Here is a 26,560-nt window from a genome sequence, read left to right as displayed (position 1 = left end):
AGAGGCAGAAGCCTGTTCTCCTGGACATGGGGCCCGTGTTTAGTTTTCCCTTTACACATCAGTGGCACGCAGGGTCCTAGAGAGGATGCCCAATTTTCCTTAAAGTACAGCCCCGTGATTCCTGACAGACGGCCTGCTGGAGGCAACAGTCCCTGGCCCGACATCTAAGTGAGCTCGATTCATAATCCGAACAGCACTGCGAATGAGCACTATCGAGTTTAACAGCAAGATCCTACATATTTGGTTTTTCAAAGATTCATAGAAAAGAAATTATGCTCTGTGATCGTAGGAACATACCATCCGTGCACCAAGAATTATTAACAAAGCAAACGGCATCATTATTCAGTCAAGATGGGGCCGTTCTGCTTTCTTCCTGCCAATCCTGTCAGAATCTAGCTGGACTGGAGCTATTAATATCTGGTCTTGCAGAGTGTGGCAAATCCCACGTGTGCCTGACCGGAGTGCAGCTGTTGGCACAGGAACGAGGCGTCCCCCGCCAGGTGGCCCGATCCTGTACCCCACCTCGCTGACGGCCCATCACAGCGCTAACCGCAGGGACCGGGCGGCTCGCGTTAGCTCTTCTCTCCCGCCGAGCTCACCCCCACCCTCGGCCGGCCTCCCCCAGCCACCGAGCACTGGAGGCTGAGTTACATCTCTGCCAGGAGAGACCTGTGCTTCTTCCCCTACTTCAGTCCCTCTGGTCAGCCTGCCGCGGGGGACACTGGCTAGGAAACTAGGACGCCCCGTTCCCCAGCGTGCGGGTGACCTCCGTTCCTTTCTGCCCGCATCGAGAAGCCGTCCACGTGCAGGGTGGTGCGTGGGCACACGGATGGGCTGGGGGAGGGCAGGTGTGGCCTCAGGGTGTGTGTTTAACAGGGAAGTGCTCAGGCACTGCCTCGGGACACTCCATCTGGAGCGTGAGCCCCGCGACCACATGCCTCCTGCCCCTCCCAGGTCCTGGGCACCGGCCGCAGCGGTCCGGACGTCCCTCCTCAGAACCCCATCGCCACGTCCTCTGGTCTCTGCCTCTGTGTGGCTTCCTCAAGCGCCAGGTCCTCCTCCCTCGGGGAGCCTCCCTGGGTGCCCTGCCCTGCCCGCCGCACTTTCCTCTCCAGCTCTGACCACAGCCTGGCATACCCACTGACTCGTGGTCTCTTCCCAATAGAGCAAGACCCACTGCGGCAGTGACTTGGCCTGTTTTGTCCACTGTGCTCCAAGCGCCTGGTACAGAGTCCAGGCTTAACGAAATCGGGCTCGGTGAGCAAACGGGTGCTGATGTGGACCCCGAGTAGATCAAATGGGCTGTTCTGCTTTTTCACTGTGCTACTTTTGGTGATGTGTGTTAAACCAATGTTTTTTCCGTTGCTCCTTCCATTCTCCCCTGCTCTAACACATAACGAGCCATGGTTTTCAACAGCACCGACATGCCGGGGGGTCCTGGGGCTCCATGCTGCCACTGCTGTTTGGGGAGCACCACTGACTGTGGCTCCTCCCGTAGGACCACTGATGGGGCCCCAGAGATCCAGAAGGTGAATGGGCAGATCCTGTTCTCAGGCCTCTGAGTCCATCTGCATGGGGAACTCGGGGGTCCCAGGGCTCAGCACCTCCAGAATGAGAGCGGACACGTGCCTCTCCCTGCTAGAAAGTCAGTCTTTCTTTGCATGAAGTCTCCACCGTCGGTGACCCTCACCAGACTGTCGTGTGCCAGCAAAGACCAGCCACATGTTCATGGACTCCCTGCCGACGCACTCCGTGACTCAGAACAACGAAGGCTAGCCCCCCTCAAACCAGAATTCAACGCCCAGTCTCCCACCTTTTGGAATCTGTTCATTGCAGCACCCTGCCTTTTCCCCCTAAAGAAGCCCAGTGAGAGCCAGAAGCTGGTGAGGGACCTGGGCAGCTGGGGCATCCTCTGCTGGCAGTGGAAACACTGTTGAAACACTGCGGCCCCCGGCCTCACGGCCTGGCTCCCAGCATACGACACGGCAGGTGAGGGGCACGTGCCCTCCACGGCTTTTCCTTTGTCTGTCCTCTTCCAGAGGGTCCCTTTTTTCTGACTCTCTTCCCAAAGAGAGGCCACCAAGAGACAACGATGGGAGTCCTCTGGTGTGATCGTCGTTGCCACTGCCATGATCTCGGCTCCTGGCACCATCGCAACGAGCAGAGTCGTTGCCCGACATCGTCCTTTTCCTGATTTCTTCAGCACCATCATACGACCACCAGCCCGGCTGCCGTTGCCATCACCAGCAGCAGCAGCACAGTCAGGACCACCACGACGGCCGTCACGACAGCCGTACCGGAGAGTCGACTCTTACTCGTACTCTCAAGCAGCGGCTCCTTCCCTAAACCAAATACCTTCCAGCAGCTTGAAATGGTCCCCCACCCCCCGGGCATCTGTGGTGGTGCGTCAGCATCAGAGGGGAGGCTGGCCGCCATGACACGGCTCCCCGCTTGCCGGTGCTCTCGTGGCCGGGGTCATGTCTGGTCTGTAATGCCAGCCAGTGCCGAGCTGCCTCACGGAGGCTCCACTGACCGCGTGTTAATCTCACTTCTGAGTCTCAGCCTGTCTCACTGCTGTCCCCAAGGCCCAGCACATTCCACGTGCACATGTCTTGGGTCATCAGTCCCACCGCTGTGGCCTATAACGGGCGACACGGATCATGCTTCTCTTCCTCCTTGGGGAGGCCACGCGATGGCCTGGGACAGAGCAGGTGGTCAGTGAGCACTTGTTAGCAGGTGGGTGCTTCGGTTGGGGTAAAACAATAGGGCCTGCGCCATTAGTAATGAAGTCTATTTGCCAAGCTTGGCTCTTCCATTTCAAGTGAAAACACACCATGGAATACACTCTCTGTTTACAATAAATGTGAAAGCCGAGATCCCAACAGGTTCTAAAAAGACACCAGAAAATGATGTTCAAGCGGGCATGAGATGGGGAAGCACAGAAACAGAAGCTCTGGAAAGTGACAAGGATGCCACTTTTGGTCCACAGAACCAGAACCAAACCTAGAATTTCCAGGCTCCTGGTCTTTGGACTCTGTTTGCTGCAGGATGGTTTCGCTTCAAGCTGGCTTTGCTACATCTCCACTTTCTTGAAGGAGGAATGGTTGGGGCCAGTCCACTGTTCCACGGCACCTGGTTTGCCAAACAAGTGACCCTCTCAGCCTTCACGGCAGGACCATCTGCTGTGTTTCGCCGTCTTATTTTTGTAGGTCAATGATCCCTCAGAGCTAAAAAGACTGTTTTTCCCAATTGCTGGTTGGGGTTGGTAGCAGGAGGGACAGCTGAACAAAACATGACCCTTCTGGTCTTGTCTTCTCCTCTGCTCCCCCCTCCCTGCCCATGGCCACAAAACACAAACCTCAGTTTATATAAGAAGAGGATTAGACAGAAGGAGATTTCCATGAAGGAAGAAAATTCACTTGTTAGTTCCCCAAGTCCCTCAATTACTTCATTAATTCAGAAACTTGACAGCTGAACCAACGGTGGCCAAGAGCTTACTAATCTGGACACTTATCTTAAAACATTTGTTTGGCTGTGAAAGGAACGGTTAAGGATACATGGGAGCTGTCCCCAAATATTTGAGGGTCACTGAGTGACAGTGGAGAAAAGACTGTATTGTTTGGATTGTCTACCGCGGTAGCCAGTAGATACATGTGGCCATTTAAACGTAGGTTAATTACAATTCTGTAAAATTCATGTTCATAGCAGCCATGTCCACAACAGCTCAACTGTGGAAGGAGACGAGATGCCCTTCAACAGACAAATGGATAAAGAAGATGTGGTCCCATGGAGACAAGGGAATATTCCCAGCCATCAGAAAGGATGAACACCCACTATTTCCATCGACATGGACAGGACTGGAGGGGGTTACGCTGAGTTAAATAAGTCAAGCAGAGAAAGACAATTATCATATGGTTTCACTCAGATGTAGAGCATAAGGAGCAGCATGGACGACCACAGGGGAAGGGAGGGAAAACTGAATGGGGAGGAGATGAACCATGAGGGACTGTGGACTCCAGGAAACAAACTGAGGGTTACAGAAGGGAGCAGGGAGGGGGGAATGGGGTAACTGGGTGATGGGTGTATTAAGGAGGGCACACACCGCTGGGTGTTATGTGCAACTAGTGAACCACTGACCACAACATCTGAAACTACTGATGTACTATGTGTTGGCTAACTGAACATAATACAAGAAAATAAAAAATAAAATAAAAAACTGAGTTCCTCCATCACACCTGCCATGTTTCAAAGGCTCGTAGCCATGTGTGGACAGTGGCTACCATCGTGGACAGCACAGACGCAGCACGTTTCCAGCCCTGCTGCATCACCGGGGGATCAAGGTTCAGCAGACACAAGGTCTAGGAGATAGACTGAAATCGGTCTATCGGAGAACTTTGTAAAAATCACAAGCATCCAGCCTTGGGAGAGGGTGGTACACAAGCAAAGAACCTTGTAATGAAAGAACTAAAAATAGACTTAAGTCGTAGGAGATGGGAACGTTCTCTCCAGGAAATCATGCCATAGAGACTCAGATGCCTGTCCCTGTCTCTCCAGTCTCAAAATTCTGTGATCCTTCTCACCATGGAATATGTTCACTGTCGCACGGGAAGAAGGACGCATTCGTGTTGAGGAAGGGAGAGGAAGGAAGAGGTGGAAACAACTGCTTCACTTGCTTCACCCAATACTCATAACCCAAGTGGGAGGACAGCTGGGATGCATCGAAATTCCTGAAGGACATTCCATAGACAACAACAAGAGCTGGGGTCTACCTCCCACCCAACCCCACCAGCCACGGAAAATTTAACAGAAATTAAACAAAGTAACCTGTACGCTTAGGAACCAACACGTTTTGGCGACAGCTAAAGGAAAGATTTGGATAGAGTGGTTCGCAGGCAGAGCCTCACACCTCCAGATTCTGTTTCCTGTGGATCAACGGCTTTGTGAGAAGTAAGTGGCCCATCGGGGCTTAACAAGCCTCCTGCTCATGAAGGAGAAGGAATTTGTCCTCCGAGTTACCAGGTATCTGAGTGGGGGCCAGTGTCCATGCGGCAATAAACGGGGCGATTATGAGCTGCAAACACACAGATGTAGTTCTTGTGGTCATTTTAAAATTACAAGAAAATCTGATTTCATTTGTAAAAACAGTTTCTAGGAATGCACACGTTATGAACATGGTGAGGCCCATGGACACCTGAGCTCAGGAGGAAAGCTCGCTCTTTTATTTAGCTCAGCGTTGGAGAGACGTCCAGGTTCTGAGGTAGACAGTTAAGAAGGACCTGTTGGATGGTGTCCTAGAACACATCACAAGCTACTAAGGACGGCCAGGAAGTCTCGGGACTGAGACAGCTAGCATACCCATCACCTCTCCTGTCTCAGTGAGTGCGGGCGCTGGAGACCTAAGGCGGGTATTATATTCGGAAGGGAGACATCCTAAAACCAGCTTCACATGCCTGTGTAGAAACCAAGAGGAACCCGGGAGATCCAATCTTCTCTCCGTGATTTCACAGCAATCCCATAGTCGGTATCTTCTAGAGCAAGACGTTTTGGCCAGTGGGAGCCCCCTCCCTCCTCTGTGGACACCCCTGGGGCCACCCAGTGATGGAGCGAGGCGGCGTGACTCACGGAGCCTGGTGAGAGCACGTCACATCTCCACCAGCGCCTCACGAGGGGACTGTGCCAGCAGCAAAGGCAGCAAGGGCTCCTGCTCTGTGGCCCTGGGCCCGGATCTGTCTGCAGCTGCTCTCCGGTATCATTTGGGGCGTAGATGTGGCTGGAAAAAATCATGGACCAGAGCCTGGACCCTCCTGCATTCACATTCCGGCCGACGGATGAAAGCGGGTGGGCAAGCAGCTGCGTGTTTGCAAAGCTTGCTGGCGTCTGCAATCCCGCCTCCTGGGACTCTGCTTCAGGCCGCTGGCCGGCTCCTCGCACAGAGGACTGCGAACAGATGAGCCCCGCCCACACGCAAGCAGCAACGTCTGTCCTATCTGCTGGCCACCAAGATGGGCCCACGCAAAACAGTGAGGAGGGGAGACGCACAAGCGCAGTGCAAAACACAGCCCCCCGGGCTCATGCGATGATGGTTTTGACCTTGACTTTACCACCGGTGAGTCACAGGACTGTGGGCAGTCAACCTCCCCTGTCTGGAATCACCTTCCTCATCTTTGCATCTTGGGAAGGTCCGCTGCAGCCCCGTGGTTCTGGGACGCCGTCGGCTGCGGGCATGAGATGTGGGGACTGGGGGATCCAGGCGGAGAAGGTTCGCTCTCAGAAGGGGAGTCAGCAGGCACAGGGGAGACCATCGGCGCGAGGGGTCTGCCAACCCTCGCCCTCCTGCACGGCCCTTCGCGGCCCAATAAGGCCATGGCGTAGCAGAAACTCGGAGAACTGTCTCCCATTTTCCTCTTTCTTGATCCTACGGCGTTCACAGGTTCTTTCACTCATTCAACCAGTATTTGCTGCTTGTTTATGATCTGCTGGGGGGGCGAGAAGCACTGGCCGTTCCTGCCCGCAGGAGCTGGTGCTCGGGGATGGGAAGATGGGCACGGGGTTGGCTGAGTTCCATGCGAGGTCTGGGGCATCCACAGAAGCCACCGTGAAGAAGCTACATTTCTCAACGGAAGAGACCAGCTGCGCAAGGTTGGGAAGGAGATCCAGACGGAGAGAAGAGCACACGCGGTGGCCCGGGACCCATTTAACTGTGAGGAACAGAAAACCCTTGGCCACTGGCTTCGACAGGCCTGAATTTTCCAGCACGAGGCGCCCAGAGGACGTGGCCTGCAGCGTGGCCTGATGGTGCCATCTGGGGCCTGGGCTGTCTCTCGCTCTGCCACGGGCATGGTCCATGCTTGGCCCACATGCCTGGTGCCACAGCTTCGCTGAAGTCAGGGCTGTGGGAGAGGGAGGGCCACTCTGGCTCTCACTGGGGACAGCCAAGCTTTCTCAGGTGTCCCCACTGTGTCTCCAGCACCGTGACTCGGGCATCCTGCCGCCACGTGAGCCGGGGAAGTGTGTGTAAGCAGATGCCAGCGAGCAGGGAAGGAGCCGCAGCCGTTCTGAGAAAAGGCCTGCGCCCCAGGGTGGGGGCTGGGTTCCACCACGCTCCATGTGACTCCTCATGCATCCTCCGCTCGGTCATTACCCAGCTTCCTGAGATGCAGCACGCGGCATGACCCCACAGCATGCAGCCCGCCGTCCCCTGCTTCGTGCAAACCTCACCTACACACTTCTCCTTGACCCTGGCCATTCCTGGGGATGACAAGTGACAAAGGTCCAGTGCCTGGACTTACGCCCATTCCCGGCCTTCACCCAGGAGCGCTCTCCTGTCTGGATCACCGCTTCCTCTGTCCGCTCTCTCCTCCTGCCCACAGCCGAAAACTCCAGCTTCCCGCAGAACCCCACCCAAATGTCCCCGCTTTGGGGTCCCAACGCCCAGGCCCGGCCACGACGCCTACCCCACCCAGCCTGGCTGTTTCGTTCTTTGAGAGTCACGGTCTCAAGGTCATCAGGAGTTTCTGGAGACAGAGGGGCACGGTCCGCAAAGGCCCGATGGCGTCCCAGCGTCACTGTCAAGAGCTCAGCCCCATCGTCCACAGCTTACCTCGGCGTCCTGCATTTCCACGAAGCGACAAGTAAGTTCTTGCAGCAAGACGCTCTAAGTGTGCACACAGGGAAAGCAGTAATGTTCCCAAGAAGCCCAAGATTCTCTCCATATCAGGTCATAAAAATATTCTCCTCTTTAGAGCATCTTTCAAAAGGTCACACGCTGTTTGTTGTCATTTATTTGACATTCTAGAAAAGGCCAGCCTGCCAGGACACAGAGCAGAGCAGCGGCCGCCCAGGGGCCGGAGTGGAGAGCCGCAGGACGGGATTTTCTGGGGCAATGCACAGCTCAGCATCCTGAGGGGTGCTGAGAATTCCATAGGCCTACAACAGGCCTAAAATCAGAGAACTGTACACCAAAACCAAAACCAAATCAAGACCAAGCCAAAAAACCCTGTAAACATTTAAAACAGAGAGAGAAAGAAAAATCCCATTTTTCCTCACATTGTATAGAAGATCCTCCTACACTAAAATCAGAGAAGTCACCTAAGGGGGGCTGAGGCTGACCATGCATCTCTCTCGGCCACCGGAGGTGACATTTCTGGGCTAATGACAAGGATGAGCTGCAGGACCTTCTTGAGCACTGATGACATTACAAGCCTCCTCGGGATGAAGGCCTTTAAGAGCTGCTCCAGAGGACACAGGCCTCACATGCTCGGCTTAACCGAAGTGCATTTCGGAACCTTAACTCATGAAGCTGAAATCATGGTGGCCACGCCAGGCTGTGTGGACAAGACAGGCCAGGGTTCCCCCACCCCCGCATAGGTGCTCAGGGGCTGGGTGAGGCCTGAGGGGTCAGGAGAGCCGCTGCCCTCCCGGCCTTGAACCGAGCATGTGCTGGCGCAGGGCCTGTGACATCCAAGGCCGTCAGGGAGGGCTTCGCCGTGGGGTGGGGGCACCAGGGCAGGGTCAGAGCAGGTGCCTCCCAGAGAAGAAGACCCCGAGGCAGCCACAGCCCCAGACGGAATGGGCAGCCTCCTCCGGCCCCCGCACTCCCAACCTGCAGAATGGGAGCCCAGCGGGACCTGCCCCCAAGGCATGGGACAGCTGAGCTGGACAGCTGAGCTCCGTGCGAGGCACACAGGAGGGGTGAGTGCGGAGGGATGAAGCAGAGGGGTGGCCTGGGAGCCTCTGTCTGGGTAGTGCTCCTGCTGATGTGGACGGAGAGAGAGAATTCCAGCTTTGTGCTGTTTGGAGATGGGGAAGATCTGAGTAGACGCAGACACGTAATGTGTGGGGGCTGTGGCGACGGCCGGTGAAGATCCAGGGCCAGGAACCCAGAGGTCGAAGCACAGCAGAGGGGGTGAGGAAAGCACTGGGGGAGGGGCAGTGAGGCAGGGTTGGGGATGCCCCTCTGTCTCCCCCCGACTACGGTGGGGACAACTATAGCAGAACATTCTAGAAACCGTGGATCAGATGAACGGAGCCATCATGAGAAACCTTGTACACCTGTCTCTGTTCCTGTCAGTACTCGGCAGAAGTGTGTCCAGCTGTGACCTGCTAACTAGCACAGGTTTTAGGTTTTTCATGTAATGCCCTCTGCCAGGTAGGCATTGCGACACCCGCACCCACTCAACTCCTCTGCTTCTGGAAGCAAGCACTTGACAAGGCTGTTGTGACCAGGCACAGAGCGGGGGTGATGGTGTCTTTGGGAGGCAGCAGCACACGTTTGCAAATCCGCATTTGTTCACAGCAGGAAGACACAAAGCCTGCAGCTGTCCTTGAGGACTGCAAAGCAGTGGGGGACCAGGGCTCACTTTCCTGATCCTGCCTCTTGGCAGAAACCTGCAGGCACCAAGGCAAGACCCAGAAATGCTGGACAGAGCACGAAAGGCAGGCAGAGGGAGGGCACAGGTGGCTTTCTCAGTCACCTTGGGACATTCTGGGAGACAGGAGACTAAAACAAGGTGACACGTATAACAGGGCATCAAACAAGCCCAATCACTCCGTTGGGCAGCGCTCACCCCGCCTTCAGCACCCCTGTCCTCGCTCGCTTCTTGTCCACTGGAGCCTGACTTTCCCTCCCTGGTCCCCGAGGCTGCTGAGCGCATAGAGCACACACTGGGGAGGCGGGCAGGGCTGGCAGTGGTGTGCAACCTCTGCAGGGTTCCTCCTGGTCCTCATGGCTTCCCAGCCCCCTCCCTCCCTCCCTCCTGCACGGGGAGACACTCCGGGTTCAGACTTCGCTCCTGGCTCTCACGCTCCTAACCCTTCCTGGATTTTACTCCATGACCCTCTTTCTTCAGGGGTCCAGGGGGAACACACACTTACATATGAGGGAATGGACTGGCACGGAGGACCGGTCTCCTCCTTTTCCACCTGCCCCTTTGCTCCTCGTGGCACGCCGGGCCCACCACCTTCCCTCCCCCACCTGGTGACCCCCGGCAGAGGCCTCACTGACACTCAAGCTAGGCGACTCAAAGGCAGTTTGCCAGCAACACCCCTTGACCTGGCTTTTAAGAACACCCCGTGGTCTCGGGCATGTCAAAACTCCTGGTTCATTCGGAGCAGGGAAATCAAGAAGTGATTATTGTGACATCATGCAGATTAAATTGTGGGACGATTTCACTGACTCTCTCCTCTCTTCTCATCCGTCATCAAAGTGCCCGCCAAACCCGCTCACGAATTTCTGTCCATGTTAAGAAAATAAAAGGTTTTCCTTCTTTTGATAATTAATCATCTCTGGTAGCTGTGGTGGCAGCCAAAAACAATTTAAAAATTCTGAAAGCCCAGAATGAGTAGGTTAGGTGGATTTCTTGGTTCTGGAATGAGGCCTGCTGGGGCTCCCTCCACTCTTAAGGATGACTATCTTTCCAGTTGATAATTTCTTAATTATATAACAGATTGCGGAGATGTTGGAGGAATAACACCGCCCACTCCTGCTCTCTGTTCCCCGCCTCTGATGGAGACATCGACTCTCCCTTCACACGCGCCACACACACACACACACACACACACACGTGTGCACACATGCATGCCCAAGTACACACGGGAAATCCTGCAAAACCAAGCCCTCCGATGTCTGTTACGTTGGCTCCACTGTCCAGCAGAGGCGAGACACTGAAAGGCCCAGGGCAGCCCCCAATTTAAGGCTCATTCAAGCAACTCATCACTTCTGCTCATTAATTTGTGCAGATTCAAAAACTGTGGTTATGGACTTGGCTGGAAGTCCCCTCGTAGCAGATGCGTCAGTAAAACTTGCCAGGCCTTGACGTTCGTGTGCATTATCACATGACCGTGAACCCTGAACACTTCCTCTCCCATTTTCAGGCTTTGTCCTACAGGAGCGCGCAGGAGCAAAGCAACCCCGTAAAACGGGAAAAGATCGCTGGGAAATTAAAACCTACTATTCAGCAGAATACGATACTACAAGGCACTCTTTCTATCACAGAGCGTAGCCTGGGGTTTTTCAAATTATATGGCTTCCTCATTGTGGAGAATACTAGGAAAAAACTGAGAACATCATAAACCAAAAATTACATTCTGAGAAGTCTGTCTGTTCTCATAAACATAGTAACTTCAGTTGCCTTTGAGAAAAGCAGAAACGTGTCCTGACCTGTTTCCGAAACGGGCTGTCTCATTTACGGCTGAACTAACGCGGCCGTGGGTAGGCTATCGTTGCAAATACTCTGGATGGCAACTTCATGGAACATTTTGCTAAACCATTTTCCTGGACAGCAGTTGGAACCCAGGATCACAGACAGAATGACCCGAACTGCCAATGATGAATTCCTTCCAGTTTTTAGTAACAGAAAAAATGCTCCAACCACCGAGCAGAGAGGATGATCTCTGGGAATGTCTCTGAGCCCTAATTGTTGTTGCGAAGGCCCTGGCAGCTCCGTCCTACATGAATCAGCTTTGCGTCTCCGCGCGTAATTGCCGCTAACGAGCTCGCCCACGATAATGGACTGCTAAGCTGGAACAGAGGAATGGATCTTTCAGCAAGAATTTGAGTCATTTTTCCTCCTCACTACATTACAATGATGGCTGTTCATAAGAGAAGCAATTAAGTATTCTCTATTTAATAGCTCGCCGTGTCACTCAGCAAACCTCATTTCCATGCACATTTCCTCATTTCCTTTATTACCAATGACCCAGACTTCCCTCATTCCTCGGGAGGACTCAGAGACCGGCTCAGGCCGGTGGCCTCCAGGAGGGACTGCTGCTCACCTGGGGAAACTGAGGCCACCGCCATCTCCTCCAAGCTGCTCCCCATCCCGTCTGAGTCTCTGCCTCGCTTCTCCGACCTTCCACGCCGTGGCATCCCCTGAAACGCCTGCCTACGGTTCGCAGCCACGTGTGTCCTCCGTCCCCGCCGGGAGTGCGGCCCCGTTTTGCCACAGCTGCCCCTGTCCTTCCGCCACCTGTGCTCACGGCCCCCGACTACCGCAGACTCCCGACCCTCTGCCCCCCGCGGGCCCCACCTGGCCCCACTGCCCTCCCCCACCCCGTGAGTCTCCATGGTTCCTTCCGAAAATCACGTCTTCCAAAACACCGTTTAACTCCCGACTTCCCTCACCTGCCGGATTTCCAGCCGCAGCTGGTACCAAACACTGGACCCCAACGAGCCTGTTGATCCACCAGCGGTCGGGTGGGCGGCTGGCTTTCCTGCTGCCTGAGACTCCCAGCTCCCTTCAAGCCACACTCCCTCAGACCCTCCCACGCCTCTGTTGCCACGGTCACAAGTAACCTTACCTCACAACTTACAGGGAAAACAAGGAAATGCCTCAATACAAAGTCAGTGATCCTTCACCACCCTAAGATGTCTTCAGTCGCCTCCTCCTTCCTTCCTGAACCACATGGAGGGGCCCTTTCCCAGAAGCCCGATGTTCTGGAGAGGGCACAGGGAGTTCAAAGGCCCTGGGGCCGGCACATTACAGCCATAGAGAGAAGGCCGCTACGGCCAGACAGAGCAGGTGGAGCAGGACACGCAGGCCCCAGGCCTCTGCAGACACCAGGCTCCCACCAGTCTGTGCCGAAAGCCACGGGCCCAGGGGACCGACCTGACCTTATTTCAGTCAGAAAGAGCATCTGCCGCCTGTGGAAACCAGCCCGGAGAGGGAGGAGGAGGAGTGGCAGAGAGACTGAGGCTACCAAGGCAGCTGTCAGCTTGCCACGCCGAGAGGGGAGAGGTTTCCTGGCACGCGCAGCCCACGGGCCACGGGCGGCCACACCCACCCGTGCTGCAGGCCCCGCCTCCTCGCAGGTTCCTGGCGGACCTTCCACCGTGGGGACGCGGCAGCAGCCTCTTTCTGCAGCTCCACCCCACGAAACAGGACGTCAGGCACCCCACGGAGACTGTACTCCAAGTGTGCGCCTTCAAACTTTCTGATCCGTGCGCTATTTCAAGGATCCTAGACCCGCCCCCCCCCCCCCCCCCAGAGCATCTCACACACACACACACACACACACACACACACACACAATGACCTCAACAATGTTTGCATTTGGTTGAGAAAAACACCGCTGTTTGAGCCACGGATTTCTATGTTGTTTTATGTTTTTAAATTTAGCTCCAGGGGCACCTGGGTGGCTCAGTGGGTTAAAGCCTCTGCCTTTGGCTCAGGTCATGATCTCAGAGTCCTGGGATCGAGCCCCACATTGGGCTCTCTGCTCAGCGGGGAGCCTGCTTCCTCCTCCCTCTCTGCCTGCCTCTCTGCCTACTTGTGATCTCTGTGTGTCAAATAAATAAATAAAATCTTACAAAAAAAATTTAGCTCCAAAACCTGAAGAGAAAGGCACGTAGACAAAACACCGAAACTGTGTGCGTATGTTTTGAACCAGCTTTGTGTTAAAACCTTACAACTATAAAAAAATAATAAACTAAAAGACACTAAAAGCCTATCATTTCAAAACAGTAAAAAAAACAACCGAACTTCTAGGGGAGGAAGAACTTATGCCTGGTCGGTGACACCAGACAGGTGGCTCCCGGGAGGTGGAGACCCACACTGTCTGCCTCACGGAGGCCTGGCCCTGGTTCTGCAGGGACGGGGTTCTGCTGGACTTCCACGAGTGTGCAGAGCCGCGTGCCGAGCACTCCGAGAGGTGCTGTGTGCAAACAGGTGCTCAAAACCCGAATGACACTGTTCAGTCATCAAATAGAGGACGCGGCCGGCAGATAACCGGGCCTTGGGCAGTCACCAGCCCGCTCTCAGGGTGCCCACACAGCGGTGTGCGCAATCTCCTGCTCAGATTCTGCTAAAGGAAAGACGGTTGGAACGGAGACAGTGGATCTGATCACGGAATAAAGAGGGTAAGGGCTGGGCGTACTGTGCGTTCCCAGAGACAGGCCCAGAAAAGGCTCTCAGATAAAGTGGAAGGATCTAGTCCAAAAGCCCGAGAATTAAGAAGCACGTCTCCCTTAGACACCCCGGACAGAGACTTCACTGGTTCTTCCCAGCGAGAAGGGGTGTGCTAACAACCACGGGACCGCGTGACAACCATGGCTGTGTTCGCTGTAGGAGGTCATCTCCCGGAATGACGTAAATTCATCTGCAGCAGAGTTAGCCCCTGAATATGGGACAACGATTTGCCGCTAATCCCTTGTGTTTATAAAACTGCCCAGATGTAGGTGATGGGTGACCCCACCTGACAGGTGCACGGCCGATTCAGGGCACAGTCACGCCACCAAACGTGCTTGGTCAAGACAGTCCAAGCTTTATCTGAATTAGAAGATCACAGTCCTTCAGGCAGCAGGCGCGGGTGACAGGACCTCCCCCCAAGGGCAGGAGCAGCCCACGAAATGATCAAATGGGAAGCTGCTTCAGACTTCTGCCTTGAAAAGCCCAGCATCACCTCCCCCTTTCTCAGGTCAGAGCTGGATAAACCTGGGTGCAGGGAAGCAGGGGCTAGCAGCTGGACATGACCCCTCTCTCCGACAGGGGACGGGGTCCGGGAAGCTCAGGGGGCTTCGTGCTGGGACACGGGCTCTTACCACTTCTCTTGAGTTAAATCAGAGATGGCAGAAGGTTTGCAAGTTTTCAGTGTCAGAGGCTCAGGAAGGCTCTACGGCCCACCATCTGCATTTAGAATAGCAAATTACTTGATTAATTTCCCCAACGAGTAAGTGGTGTCATCATTAACGACTAATATGTAATCCGTAGAAGAACAAAAGAACATAACAGTATTTCTTTGTATGCTTTCCTTTTCCAGCACAAACCCGTAAAAGCTCTTTAAGATACGTACCAGGAAACCACGAGAAATATGTGCATGTTTAATGACCTAATGATTTCTCCCTGCATTCTAATTTTATTGCTAAATTTGAGATTCTGGAGGTAGTATATATAAAAAAAGAGTAAGTTTTCACTCGGGTTCCTAAGAGGATCAGTGTAACACAGAGTTCCCATGGATTTATGCAGTGACTTTACGCCACCGAGCTGGAAAGTAGAATAAAAATAAAATAATAAAAGGGATTACACAGAGGAGAATCCACTCCTATCAGGATCTGGGCTCAGTGCCTTCTGACATGACTCAGTTAATTGCAGGGTGACCCAGACAGGAGGGTTAGTCCATCATCGGTCCCCATAATACCCCAAGTCACTAATGAGCGACACAGTACCCCCGCTTCTCTGATGAAAATTAAAGTGGTTTGGTCCCCCTCAGTCATCAGCAAGCCTCTGGCAGAGGAGTGAGGACTGCCTGGTGTTTCTGTCCCCAGCCCAGCCCTCCCCAGGCTTCTCCAACTTCTCGGCACTCAGGGCTGGGGAAGAAAGCGGGTGATTATTCTCCGCAGGTGTCCTGCATTCTTTAGCACGATGCAGGACCTTCTAGAGCCCCCATAGATAAGGGAAGCGTACTTCCCTACACACGGTGTGCCAGGCAGCGTCTGAAGGGCTCCCAACGATGCCCACTGCCCACACCCGCTCCCTGCGGAGTCCCCTCGCCTCACGAGAGGGCTGAGCCCAGGGACATTTTTCTCACAAACAGAATGCCATCGGGAAGGCCTGGCGGACAGCAGGACACAGGCGCTGGGCGTGCTGTCTCCCCGATGCCCCAGGCTCAGCCTGTTGGCTGCTCTGATGACTCTGAACGCCCCAGCCTGCGTGTGGGGAGCCGGCCTGAGCACGAAACGCATGAAGATGATCTTGAGCCAGCGATGGGGGGAGATGGGAGATTAAAAAAACCCAAAAACCCCAAAACAAAAAAACTGTCTTTCTCTGAGGAGCTGACAATGCAAAAATGGGCAAATAAGGGCGCCTGGGTGGCTCGGTGGGTTAAGCCGCTGCCTTCGGCTCAGGTCATGATCCCAGGATCCCGGGATCGAGCCCCGCATCGGGCTCTCTGCTCAGCAGGGAGCCTGCTTCTCCCCCTCCACCCGCCTGCCTCTCTGCCTACTTGTGATCTCTGTCTGTCAAATAAATACATAGAATCTTAAAAAAAAAATGGGCAAATGAAGCCAGTTAATGTCAAACAAGTAGGAGATGACGGCAACATTGCCATTCGTCTGAAAAAACCAGAGGAAGACACACACAATTGCTCTGAAAAATTAACCTTCAACGATCCGCCCTTCAACTCTTCTTGTCCTCCAGACACGGCCTCCCTCCCTGTATCCAAACTTCTGGACCATCCGTCCTTGCTCCTCATTCTCTCCCAGCCCCCTTCGCGTGCGGACTGCCCTACCCAGCCCGTCCCCTCGAGCTTGCTGGCGCCCGTTGCGTTGGCCCACCCTTCGGGGACGGAGGACAGAGGCTGAGGGACCACGCTCCCTCTTGCAGCCCCCAGGAGACTTCTAAAGTGCACAAGGCTCCACAGAAGGTCCGAGGGCATCCGGAGCACGACGGTGACCCATCCTGCGGCCGAGAGGACTTCGGCGTCTTGTGGATGGCACCTCTGGCCGCAAGGAGGAGAGAGGTCACCTGCAGAGAAGGAAGCCCTGCCTGGGGGCTGAGCCCAGAGCTGCCACAGCCTCCCGATGGCCCAGTGAGGGCCTTTCCCTCCCCTTGGGAGCGTTTCCTTTCTGTTGCACACAGGATAAGATGCTTTGTTGCTTTTCCTCCTGCCGCTCAGCCTCTCTTCTTACTCGCTGGAAGATTCATCCTTGATAATCTTTACAACGTACCCAATTTCTGCAAGGCCTAGCCTCCAGCCTTCTTCACTCCCATACCCTCCCCACCGTGGTCCCCGTGGGCGACGCCAGTCATGCCCATGGTTGTATTTTCCGCCTTTAAGTTAATTACTTCGAGGATTTTCTCTATTTCAGACACTGCTTTGGAAATTCACACCCATCTTTCCGGTTACCAACTTGTAAATTGTAAACTCTTATGAAAATCCCAGAGTCCCTTGAAACTCAGTAGCAAAAGCAAACCCGTGAACAGCTCCAGATTCTGCAACCCTCCCTGCAGCCCCAAACCCGACAGGTGGACCCCATCTTCCTTCTAGCCTCACTGGGTTCTCTGTACCTCTTCTCCACCACCCATCTTCAGGCCGCGAGGACTCCGTGTCCAGCTGAGGACTGGATGCCTCCTGGAAGCCTTTCTGGGTCTACCTAACCAGGCCGAATCCTTTTGTCTGATGCTCAGGAAACTCAGCAGTTCTCTGTGGCCTGGTTTGCACGCTTCCATAACTACGGTCCAAGCTCTGTGCTGCAAATAACGTATCTTTTCTGCACACGTTAAGTGACTGTTTTTGTTTTTGATAAAAAAGTAACTGGAAGCATCACCATGGGCTAGAAGCTCGAATCTTCCTGAGGAAAGAACCCCATGTCCAAGCCCTGGCGAGGGACACTGTTGTCAGGGCCCCCGTGTCTGCCAGCTAAGTGTCCCCCATGTCCAAGCCCTGGCGAGGGACACTGTTGTCAGGGCCCCCGTGTCTGCCAGCTAAGTGTCCCCCATGTGCTATCACAACCATCCCCACGGCAGCATGGCTAGATACACACTGACCCCCGTTTAAGGCAAGAAGCCGGGCTCAAAAGAGGCAGCAGTCTGCTCTGATATGCACTTGAGCCTGGCGACACCCCACCTGCACGTCCACCGTGGGCAGGCAGCAGAGAGAAGCAGGCTCGGGAGGGTTACCATTTTCCGAATGCAATTCGGATTGCATTGGATTGGATTTTGGGGGAGAAGCTGTAACCCAATATTCTATTTTTGCACATGTTCTGCACATGTTTTATTGCACATGAAACACTTATTCTGTCGTGAAACATTGTTCTATCAAAGGAGAGATGCCTGGTAATTAGACAGTTTGTTCCTACAAAAAATATTTTTTTTATGATTGTCTTTGCAATGAAGAGTTGAATGAGTTCCTAGAAAGAAGGTATCCTGGCTGCCTTTGAAACACACAAATAAGATCGTGATAAACACGGTCCCAAAGACAGAACTCCAGTTCCCTTACCATTAGATGGGAATCCCTTGTTGTAATACCCTCTTGGGGAACACTGTACAGCCCTCCTGAGAATATGAAAAAATTTCAAAACATCCTGCAGTAAAGAAACTTATTTAATTTTACTTAAACTAGAGTTCTTAACTGTATTTGAATATGAGACTTTTTTCTTTTCTTTTTTTTAGGACATCAGGGGATAATCACATTGACACTGAAAATGAAGTTGGAAGTCCTGCTTTGTTCTGCCTCCTCCACTATTAGAGACCGAGATTCTCCCCTTAAAACCTGGGCCCTTTTCTAAAAGTATCTGCCTCTCGGTTTACCCAGCTAGAAAGTGATTCCTAAAACCCAGCTCCCAGTCTCCTTGGCGGAGACCCTACTAGAGGGCTAACGCGTCCCGCAGAGCGGAGCCCTGGCTGAATCGTACGAGGGGAACTGCTCACTCTGTGGAAACCAGGGAGGGTGCTGCTTTGATTCAACTGTCAAGTACCCATTTTCACAGATTTTTTTTTTTTTAACGTAGTGCACACATTTTCCACACTCGAATTATTTTTGTTGCTCACTAAATCCACTCTGAATGTCTTGTTTTTCCTCGGTTGAGGAAAGAAATGACGCAATCCTACTCTGAAGGCAAACAGACGCTGCGTGCAGAGAAAGGGTTCTTCCAAGGTTCTTGTTTCCCATGTGTGTTCTGTACGGTGGAGGCTCACATTCAGCAAAGAATTCTTCACCGAAGCAGCCAGCACTTGGAAGGGGAGCCCAGGGCGCTCTTGCAGAAGGAGCATGGGGGAAAGACAAGGAGAAGTGGCCAGGTCCACCACGCGCAGAACCACAGAACGTGGATGAGCCCACACGCTTCCATGAAGCATGTAGAGAGGACGATCAGGGAGAACAAATAACTAAACATTGTTCCGAAGGCTTCCAGAAGCAGGAAGCTCCCATCGCAGGGGTGTTCCTATTGTTAAAAGATGGTCTGGAGTAAGAGGACCTGAAATCTGTCTTTCTATGCTTTTCTCCCTTGGGTGTTGGCTGTGTCTTCCCGAGAACCCCAGGACAAAGCCATTACCTCATCCCCATGAAAGTCCTTCAAGGATCTGCTGATTTTTTTCCTCTTATTCAAGGGTAGAGATTATATTTTTGGTAGTTTCCATGAAAGGGCCAGAAGCACGCAGTGATCCACGTACAAATCCGTGTACTTGAAGCTTAAAGAGGCGAGTCCTAGGGCTGGGCGTAGGACATGCGGAATCACAGGCTAAAAGTTGCCTTTTACCATATCCACCCCACTAACCATCCCCCATCCAACAGATAAAGGTGACCAGCGATTCCACAGAATGTGGGTGGGGACAATGAAAACTTTTACATAATGGACATTAAAAAAAATTAGAAAGGCCATCTGTACCCCAATGTTTATAGCAGCAATGGCCACAGTCGCCAAACTATGGAAAGAACCAAGATGCCCTTCAACGGATGAATGGATAAGGAAGATGTGGTCCATATACACTATGGAGTATTATGCCTCCATCAGAAAGGACGAATATCCAACTTTTGTAGCAACATGGACGGGACTGGAAGAGATTATGCTGAGTGAAATCAGTCAAGCAGAGAGAGTCAATTATCATATGGTTTCACTCATTTGTGGAGCATAACCAATAGCATGGAGGACAAGGGGCGTTAGAGAGTAGTAGGGAATTTGGGTAAATTGGAAGGGGAGGTGAACCATGAGAGACTATGGACTCTGAAAAACAGTCTGAGGGGTTTGAAGTGGCGGGGGGGTGGGAGGTTGGGGTACCAGGTGGTGGGTATTATAGAGGGCACAGCTTGCATGGAGCACTGGGTGTGGTGAAAAAATAATGAATACTGTTTTTCTGAAAATAAATAAATTGGGAAAAAAAAAAAAAGAAAAAAAAATTAGAAAATGGAAAAGTGGAGGCAGAGTTTTTTTCTTTTAAAGATCCACATTTCAATGGAAAAAAAAGAGAGAAAGTTCCCAATAAATAATCCAGTCGTCAAATAACTCTTAAAAGAAAGTCTAAAAATTCTAGGATTGAACTCGCATCTCCACGTAAACCAGCCGGCCGGCTGCCCCCGTGGCGCATAACGCCACAAGCTTGCCCTCCTCTTGCCGGGACAAGAGCCTCTCAAACCCACCAGGACGCTATTCAGGCTGGGATGACGATGCAGGTCCCCTGAGAGCTCACAGACACATGACAAAACTCTGGACAGAATGGTCTCAGAAGAACTGGAAAGGCAGGAGAAGTCTATCTCTTACTTGCTGGAGACTAAAGTTCCAGAAATGCACATTTCTAAAGTTGCTAATCTCTTGTAAGCTGAACATCTGCTTCACTTACACAAATAAATTTCACCTTCTAGCTCATTTAAAATTAAAGAGCCAAGATGAATTTTAAAATATGAGCCTGTTATAAGACAAAAAGAAAAAAAAAAAAAGAGCGAGTTTTAAGCTGCCGCTAAAGCCCAGGGTGAGATTTTTATGGAAAACCCTGGTGCGGTTTTATGGGAGACTCACAGATGAAGTGCTAAAAACAGGGATTTATATAATGAAAGTGATATTTCAAGTCTTCTCTAGAATACTACAATGGCTAGGCGATAATTAACATTTTATTTTAGCTTAGGGAGAACCTGGCAGTTGCTTTTTTGTTCTCAGGATAAAATTTATGGTATGATTGAGAAAATGGGAAGAAAAATGACTGCACGAAAGGGTAAGATAAATCTTTATAAAAAGACAACGTCTCACCCTCTCCCTCAGGAAAATCCTGTGAAATTGCCCCTAAAAGGAGTGATTTTTTTTCTTCCCCAGCCAAAGGGATTTTTATACCTCTCTTCCTCTCCTAGGTGGCAGTGTGGCATAAAAAGAAGACTCACCCACAGTTTTCAGGATTCCAAGATCACTCAGAATGAAGGTTCAAGGGAAAATACTTAATAAGGTCTCAAAAGAGAGAAACATTTTTTTTTTTTTAATAGACAGAAGTGGTACTTACAGGCTCCACATTGTATGAAAACAGAGCGTACTCCTTATCTGGCGATATTTCATATCGGATGGCTCTTAATGATTCCTAAAAGAAAAAAAAAAACACAAAGGATTTTACAGCGTTACATATACATAACGCAGCTCAGAATCTCGCAGCAAATCCGGGCTTGCTGGCGGCGTTTTCAAAACCTGCTAATAAAATCTCTTTGCAGCCGACTCGCTAAAGTATATGCAAGAAGGCAGTATCCTTTCTTTGAGAAATCATATTCAGGGAGTTGATACCTTTTCACATTCCCCCCCCCCCCCAGTTGCAGCAATGCAATACTTTCGGTATCTATGGAAACAAATCAATGGAAGTAAAGATGAAACCCAGGAATCCCTTCCCCACCAAGACTCCCATCCTCCCTGCATCTTTAAACATGGTTTCTCTTGTTCCTTTGTAAGGTTAAAAGCTTACGAAGCAGACTGGTTCATTAAAGAGAATCACACTGTACACGTTCCTTTGCAGCTGGTTTTTAAGCCATCATGGACACCGACCCACAATTTGGTCAGGGTGCAGACGACGAACCGGACCTCTTCCTTCAAATGTCTTCATGGCACACCAGCATTTTTACATACATGACCTCATCAAAAAGGCCGCTTCCCTTTAATCCCCCTCCCCGCTTGGCTGCCCTCCCCTGCTGGGCAGACCCCCGCGCCCACTTGGAAGAGCCCTCTCCGTCAGCCTGGTGCGGGCCACCCTGCCAACAAGCCTACGACCAGGGGCAAACATACAGATGTAGCCACAGTGGAAAGTGACACGGCGTCACACCCATCGTCACTGGGGTTTTCCTTGCGACAACCGTTCAGCCCGGATTGCCGATCTTCGGAGCCTGCCTGGTACTCTGTGCCGTGCATACACCTTGATTTACGCGCTCAGTCCTTCCTAAAAGGTAGTTCCAGAAGGTTCTTGGTACTCGTGGTAGTTACGTTCTGCAAAGTGTCCACAGACTACGGAGGCACACTGCCCCTCCGGGAAACGCAGGGCTAGGTTTCGGCGCGGCTCTGGTCACAATCCTCTTGTCGACCAAGCGGCGCAGAAGCCCGCCTCACGCGTGTTTCTGTTTACAGGGTCTTTCTAATATCTGCCTTTGATGCATGAACACGGAACTCACAGGGACAGCGTGCGACTCGGGCCTGGACACGGCTCATCTAACACGGTTTTCTCTGCAAGACACAGCGCTGCCTTCTTGCATTTCGGATCACTGCCCCGAGCTTTGGCACTCTCCCCGGGGGCCATTCCAAACAGCATGGTCTCCAAGAAAAAGTACAAAAACATGGAAAACATGGCACTGCCCAGGCCACACCCACTAAAACACACTCGTTCAGTGTGAACTCTGAAACGCCGATGTTTTTGTCACCATGCTCACGCCTGGAAATGTCCGCAAAAGTTCCAGGAGTGTGGGGCTAGATGTCACACACACATTTTAGCACACGGGCGAGCCTGCAAACACAGAAGTTTTGAGTGGTGAGCCCGGGCTGTCCTGTGTGTCGCTGTAATAAAATCCTTCATCTTTCTTTACTGGTGGGTGTGAGCTTTGAACAGTTTTTTTTTTTTTTTAATGGGACAGATACCTAAGGGTGCGATCGGTGATTTACAAGTTGTTTTGAAAAATGCAAAAAGATACAATTGGTTTTCAGAAATGTTTTTGGAATTGACACTCTCACTGCTGATGAACGAATGCATCCGTCCCCTCCTCGGGCAGCAGGGAGCAGTGATCTGTATTCTTGGGTCTGAACCTCTGCTGCACGGACCCTGTTGGCCTCACAGAGAGCTGAGTTAATCCTTCCCCGCTGCGGGCACTTTCCATGCTCACTGGGTACGTTCTGGGAAGTATGGACTCTATCTTTAGAAAACTGAGCATCCCTATCTCCTTGAGGGGAGTTAGCGCTCTGCGTTTCCTCCTGTCTTCTCTGCCGTGCCTCCTACCACGTTTTCATCCGCATTCCACACAAACTCCTCAAGGTTCCCAGACGCCACCGGCTTCATGCCGTGATGACGTCTCAGTTCTCCTCTTGGCACACGGATCACCTTCTCCTCCTCAAAACCCCGTCTCCACGTGGCGTCCGGGATGCACCCTGACTTTCTGCTAGCTCCTCCTCAATGCTTCTCTTCGTGCACTATGGCCGGTTCCCTTCTTTTCTCTCACCTCTAAATGTTGGAGTAACCAACATTGATTACCAGGTTTCTTTGCTTTTTGACCAGAAATCACATCCCAGGTGATTCCATCCAGCCTCGTGGCTGTGAAAAGCAGATACCTGCTGAAGATTTGAATTGCCACATGGCCAAGACCCCCTGAACCCCTCTGGACCTGACTTTGAGCTTCAGGCATGTATACCCCACTGCCCCCCACCGGTCTCCACAGAATGTCAAGGGGGTGTCTCAATGTAGCGGATATGAAACAGCCTCTCACACCCCATGCCCCTCTCTCCAGCCCCGGGGACAGTCCCCTTCATCTCAGACATGGCACCCCCCCCCAACTCAGCTGCTCTGGCCAGGCCCCCAGCTCTCCTTTCTCTTCTGTCTCTAGCCTGGTGGAAACCGTTGGGGGTCTTCCGTCAAAGTCTATCCAGTTGGGGGTCTTCCATCAAAGTCTATCCAGAGCAGCTCCCCCCCTCCGGCCCCCACCCTGGTCTAAGCATGGGTCCTTCTTCTCGGGCCATTGCAGTGAGCTTTCAGCTGCGTGTCAGGCTCTGACTTTGCCCCCCGCTGTCTATTCTAACCCCAGGGGTCAGAGCCGTCTCTACCACAGAAATCATCACCCCGCCCCCCACTCACAGCCCCTTCAGCTTCTAGGACACGTGGACTGAAAGTCAAAGTTCCCACTGAACAGTGGGGCTACTGCCTGGTCCCATCAGCTCTCCGTCCCCATCTCCAAGTATGGTCCCTTGAACCCCTCCCCCCACCCACGCCACCGTCCACGCGTTCCCAGAACAAGCCGGGCACAGGCTGGCCTCGTGGTCCTTGTCATGGTGTTGCTCCTGCCTAAAACACCCTGGATGGTCACCTGTCAGCTTTCTTCTTGAAAATCTCCTAAGTGAGGCCTTGCCTCTCTTGAGTGGCCGTGACGTCTAGAAACCCCAACAGTCTACCTGTAATGTTTCCTACCCCTCTTCCCTGATTTTTCTAGGCTTCATCATTATTACAAGAATGTACATTTAATTTATTTATCTTATCTAGTGCCCGTCCCCATTCACTAAAATGTAAGCTCCTTGAAAGGAGGACTTTTAAAAGGAATCTTCAGTTTCTCTCAGCAATGCTTTGTAGTTTCCAGGGTACAGATCTTGCCCATATTTTGTTAAGTGTACCCCAAAGTATTCGGTATTACTGATGTTTTATATACATAAAAACATATCCATGTCTCAATATCCGATTGTTTATTGCTAACAGACAGAAATAGAGTAATTTTGGTACCCCAAACCTTCTATTCTGCAACCCTGCTTAATTTCATTAATTGCTCTAACAGTTTTTTGGTAGATTCTTTAGAATTTCCTATGTAATCAGATTTTCTGTGACTAAAGAGTTCTTTTTCTTCCTTTCCTAACTGGATGAGTGTTTGCTTCTTTTTATAGCCTAATTACACTCCGGAGAGCCGCTAACACAATGCCCAGTAGAAGTCAGGAGGGCGGGCACCTCGCCTTTCCCCCGATCTTAGGGAGAAGGCATTCACTCCCCACTATTTGGTGGACTAGCGGCAGGTGCTCAGCAGACATCTGTTATCAAATGAAGGCCTTCCTGTCTATTTCCAGTTTGCTCAGAATTTTAATAATGGATGTTGAGTTTTATAATGAGTGTTGAATTAACTCAAGTGCCTTTTCTGTATTTACTGAGATGATTACGTTGTTCCGCTTTTCCTAAGTCCGTCAAAATGGTACATTTCATTGATGCTCAAAGGCTGAGGCAAACTTGCATTCCTTGGATAAACTCTATTTGGCTGCGATGAATTTGCCTTTTATACATTGCTGGACGGGAACTGCTACTCTTTGGAGGATTTTTGTGCCGTTTCATGAGGGAAATTTGTGGTTTTCTTTTCTGCTAATAACCTCATCTGTTTATTTGGGGGGCAGTGCTAGCCTAATAAATGACTTAGGAAGTATTTCATCCTCTTCTGTTTGTTTTGTAACTTAGTGCAAAACTGATGACATGTTTTTCTTAAACACTAAATTCACCAGTGAAGCCATCTGCACCTTGAGATTCCTATATATGGAGTTTTTTGTCTATTAATTCAATTTTTAAAAAAGATTTTATTTATTTATTTGACAGAGAGAGAGAACAAGTAGGCAGAGCAGCAGGAAGCGGAGAGAGGGAGAAGCAGGCTCCCCGCTGAGCAGAGAGCCGGATGCGGGGGGCTCGATCCCAGGACCCTGAACCATGACCTGAGCCAACTGTTTTTTCTTCCACGAACAATTGATTTCTTCTCCTTACTGCTTTTCTTCTGTGTAATTGCATTTAATTTCTCGTTTTTCTTCTAGTTTCTTAAGGTGAAAGCTCAAATCTAAAACTATGAGCACCTAAAGCCATAAATTGCCTTGTGAGTGCTTCCGACTTGCACACCATAAATTTTGATGTTATACATCCTAATTTTCCTTCATTTCAGAATATTATCTAATTTCCATCTGGTTTCTCCTTTGGCTGGTTTATCACTTATAAGCAGGTTGTTTAATTTTTAATCATCAGGCTACATTCCAGATATTTTCTGCCGTTGATTTCCAGTTTAATTATGTATTTGTTAGAGACGATCCTTTGTATAATTTTCAGCATTTGCGATCGGTGGACACTTGTCCAATGGCCCACACTTTCGTCAGTTTTGGCGAGTGTTCCATGTACCACACAACAAATGTGTCGTTTGCTTTGCTGAGTGGTGTGATGCGTGAACGTCAGACCGGTCAGTTGGTAACCGAGTTTTCAAGGCTTCCGGTCTCTGTACTGGTCTTTCTTTCTAAATTTGATCAGGTTCTCAGAGAGGATCGTTGGAATCTCCAGCTCGAATTGTGGATTTGTCCATTTTGGGTTTTGGTTCAACCGATTATTGCTTTAAATCCTACCTACTAAGCTATTGCTAGGGGCATACACCTTCAGGATTCTTGTTTCCAATTTTTTAAATTTTTTAATTTAAATTCAATCAGCCAACATCCCGTGCATCATTAGTTTCAGATGAAGCATCAATAATTCATCAGTTACGTGCTCACCACATCACGTGCCCTGCCTTCAGGATTCTTATGCCTTCTTAAGGACCCGACTCCTTTACCATTATAAAATATTTATTTTTATTTCTGGTAATAAGGACTATTCTGTAGTCTACTTTGATATTAATATAACCATTCCAGCTTTCCTTTGGTTGGTGTTTGCAGAGAATTATCTTTTTACATCCATTTAATTTTAACCTATGTCTTCGAATTGCAAGTATATATCATAGAAGGCTTATAATTGGGTCCTGCTTTTTAAAACTCACCTCTGAGTCCTCTAGGAGTACTAAGCAGAGCCTATGGACATGAGGATAGAGGAAACCTGCCCTTTTTACTGGAGTTACCTCCCACCCCATATTGTATCCGATTCCTGTTCCTGTGTGTCCGGCTCAGGAAAATCCTAACACATTCCAAAGATTTTATGTGTAA

General features: G+C 51.2%; 1 protein-coding gene across 4 annotated transcripts in view; it reads right to left on the bottom strand.

The window, feature by feature from the left end:
* The window catches only part of DPP6 (dipeptidyl peptidase like 6), a 791,001-nt gene that overhangs the window by 224,607 nt on the left and 539,834 nt on the right, over positions 1-26,560 (bottom strand). For all 4 annotated transcript variants that reach the window (XM_044246903.1, XM_044246901.1, XM_044246902.1 and 1 more), the window contains exon 5: positions 20,916-20,990. In XM_044246903.1, coding sequence (XP_044102838.1) covers positions 20,916-20,990 — 75 coding nt within the window. The remainder of the gene's footprint in view (positions 1-20,915; positions 20,991-26,560) is intronic.

The sequence above is a fragment of the Neovison vison genome, chromosome 4, assembly GCF_020171115.1.
Source record: "Neovison vison isolate M4711 chromosome 4, ASM_NN_V1, whole genome shotgun sequence".
In the NCBI taxonomy this organism is placed as follows: Eukaryota; Metazoa; Chordata; class Mammalia; order Carnivora; family Mustelidae; genus Neogale; species Neogale vison.
This window is presented reverse-complemented; position numbering and strand designations above follow the sequence as displayed.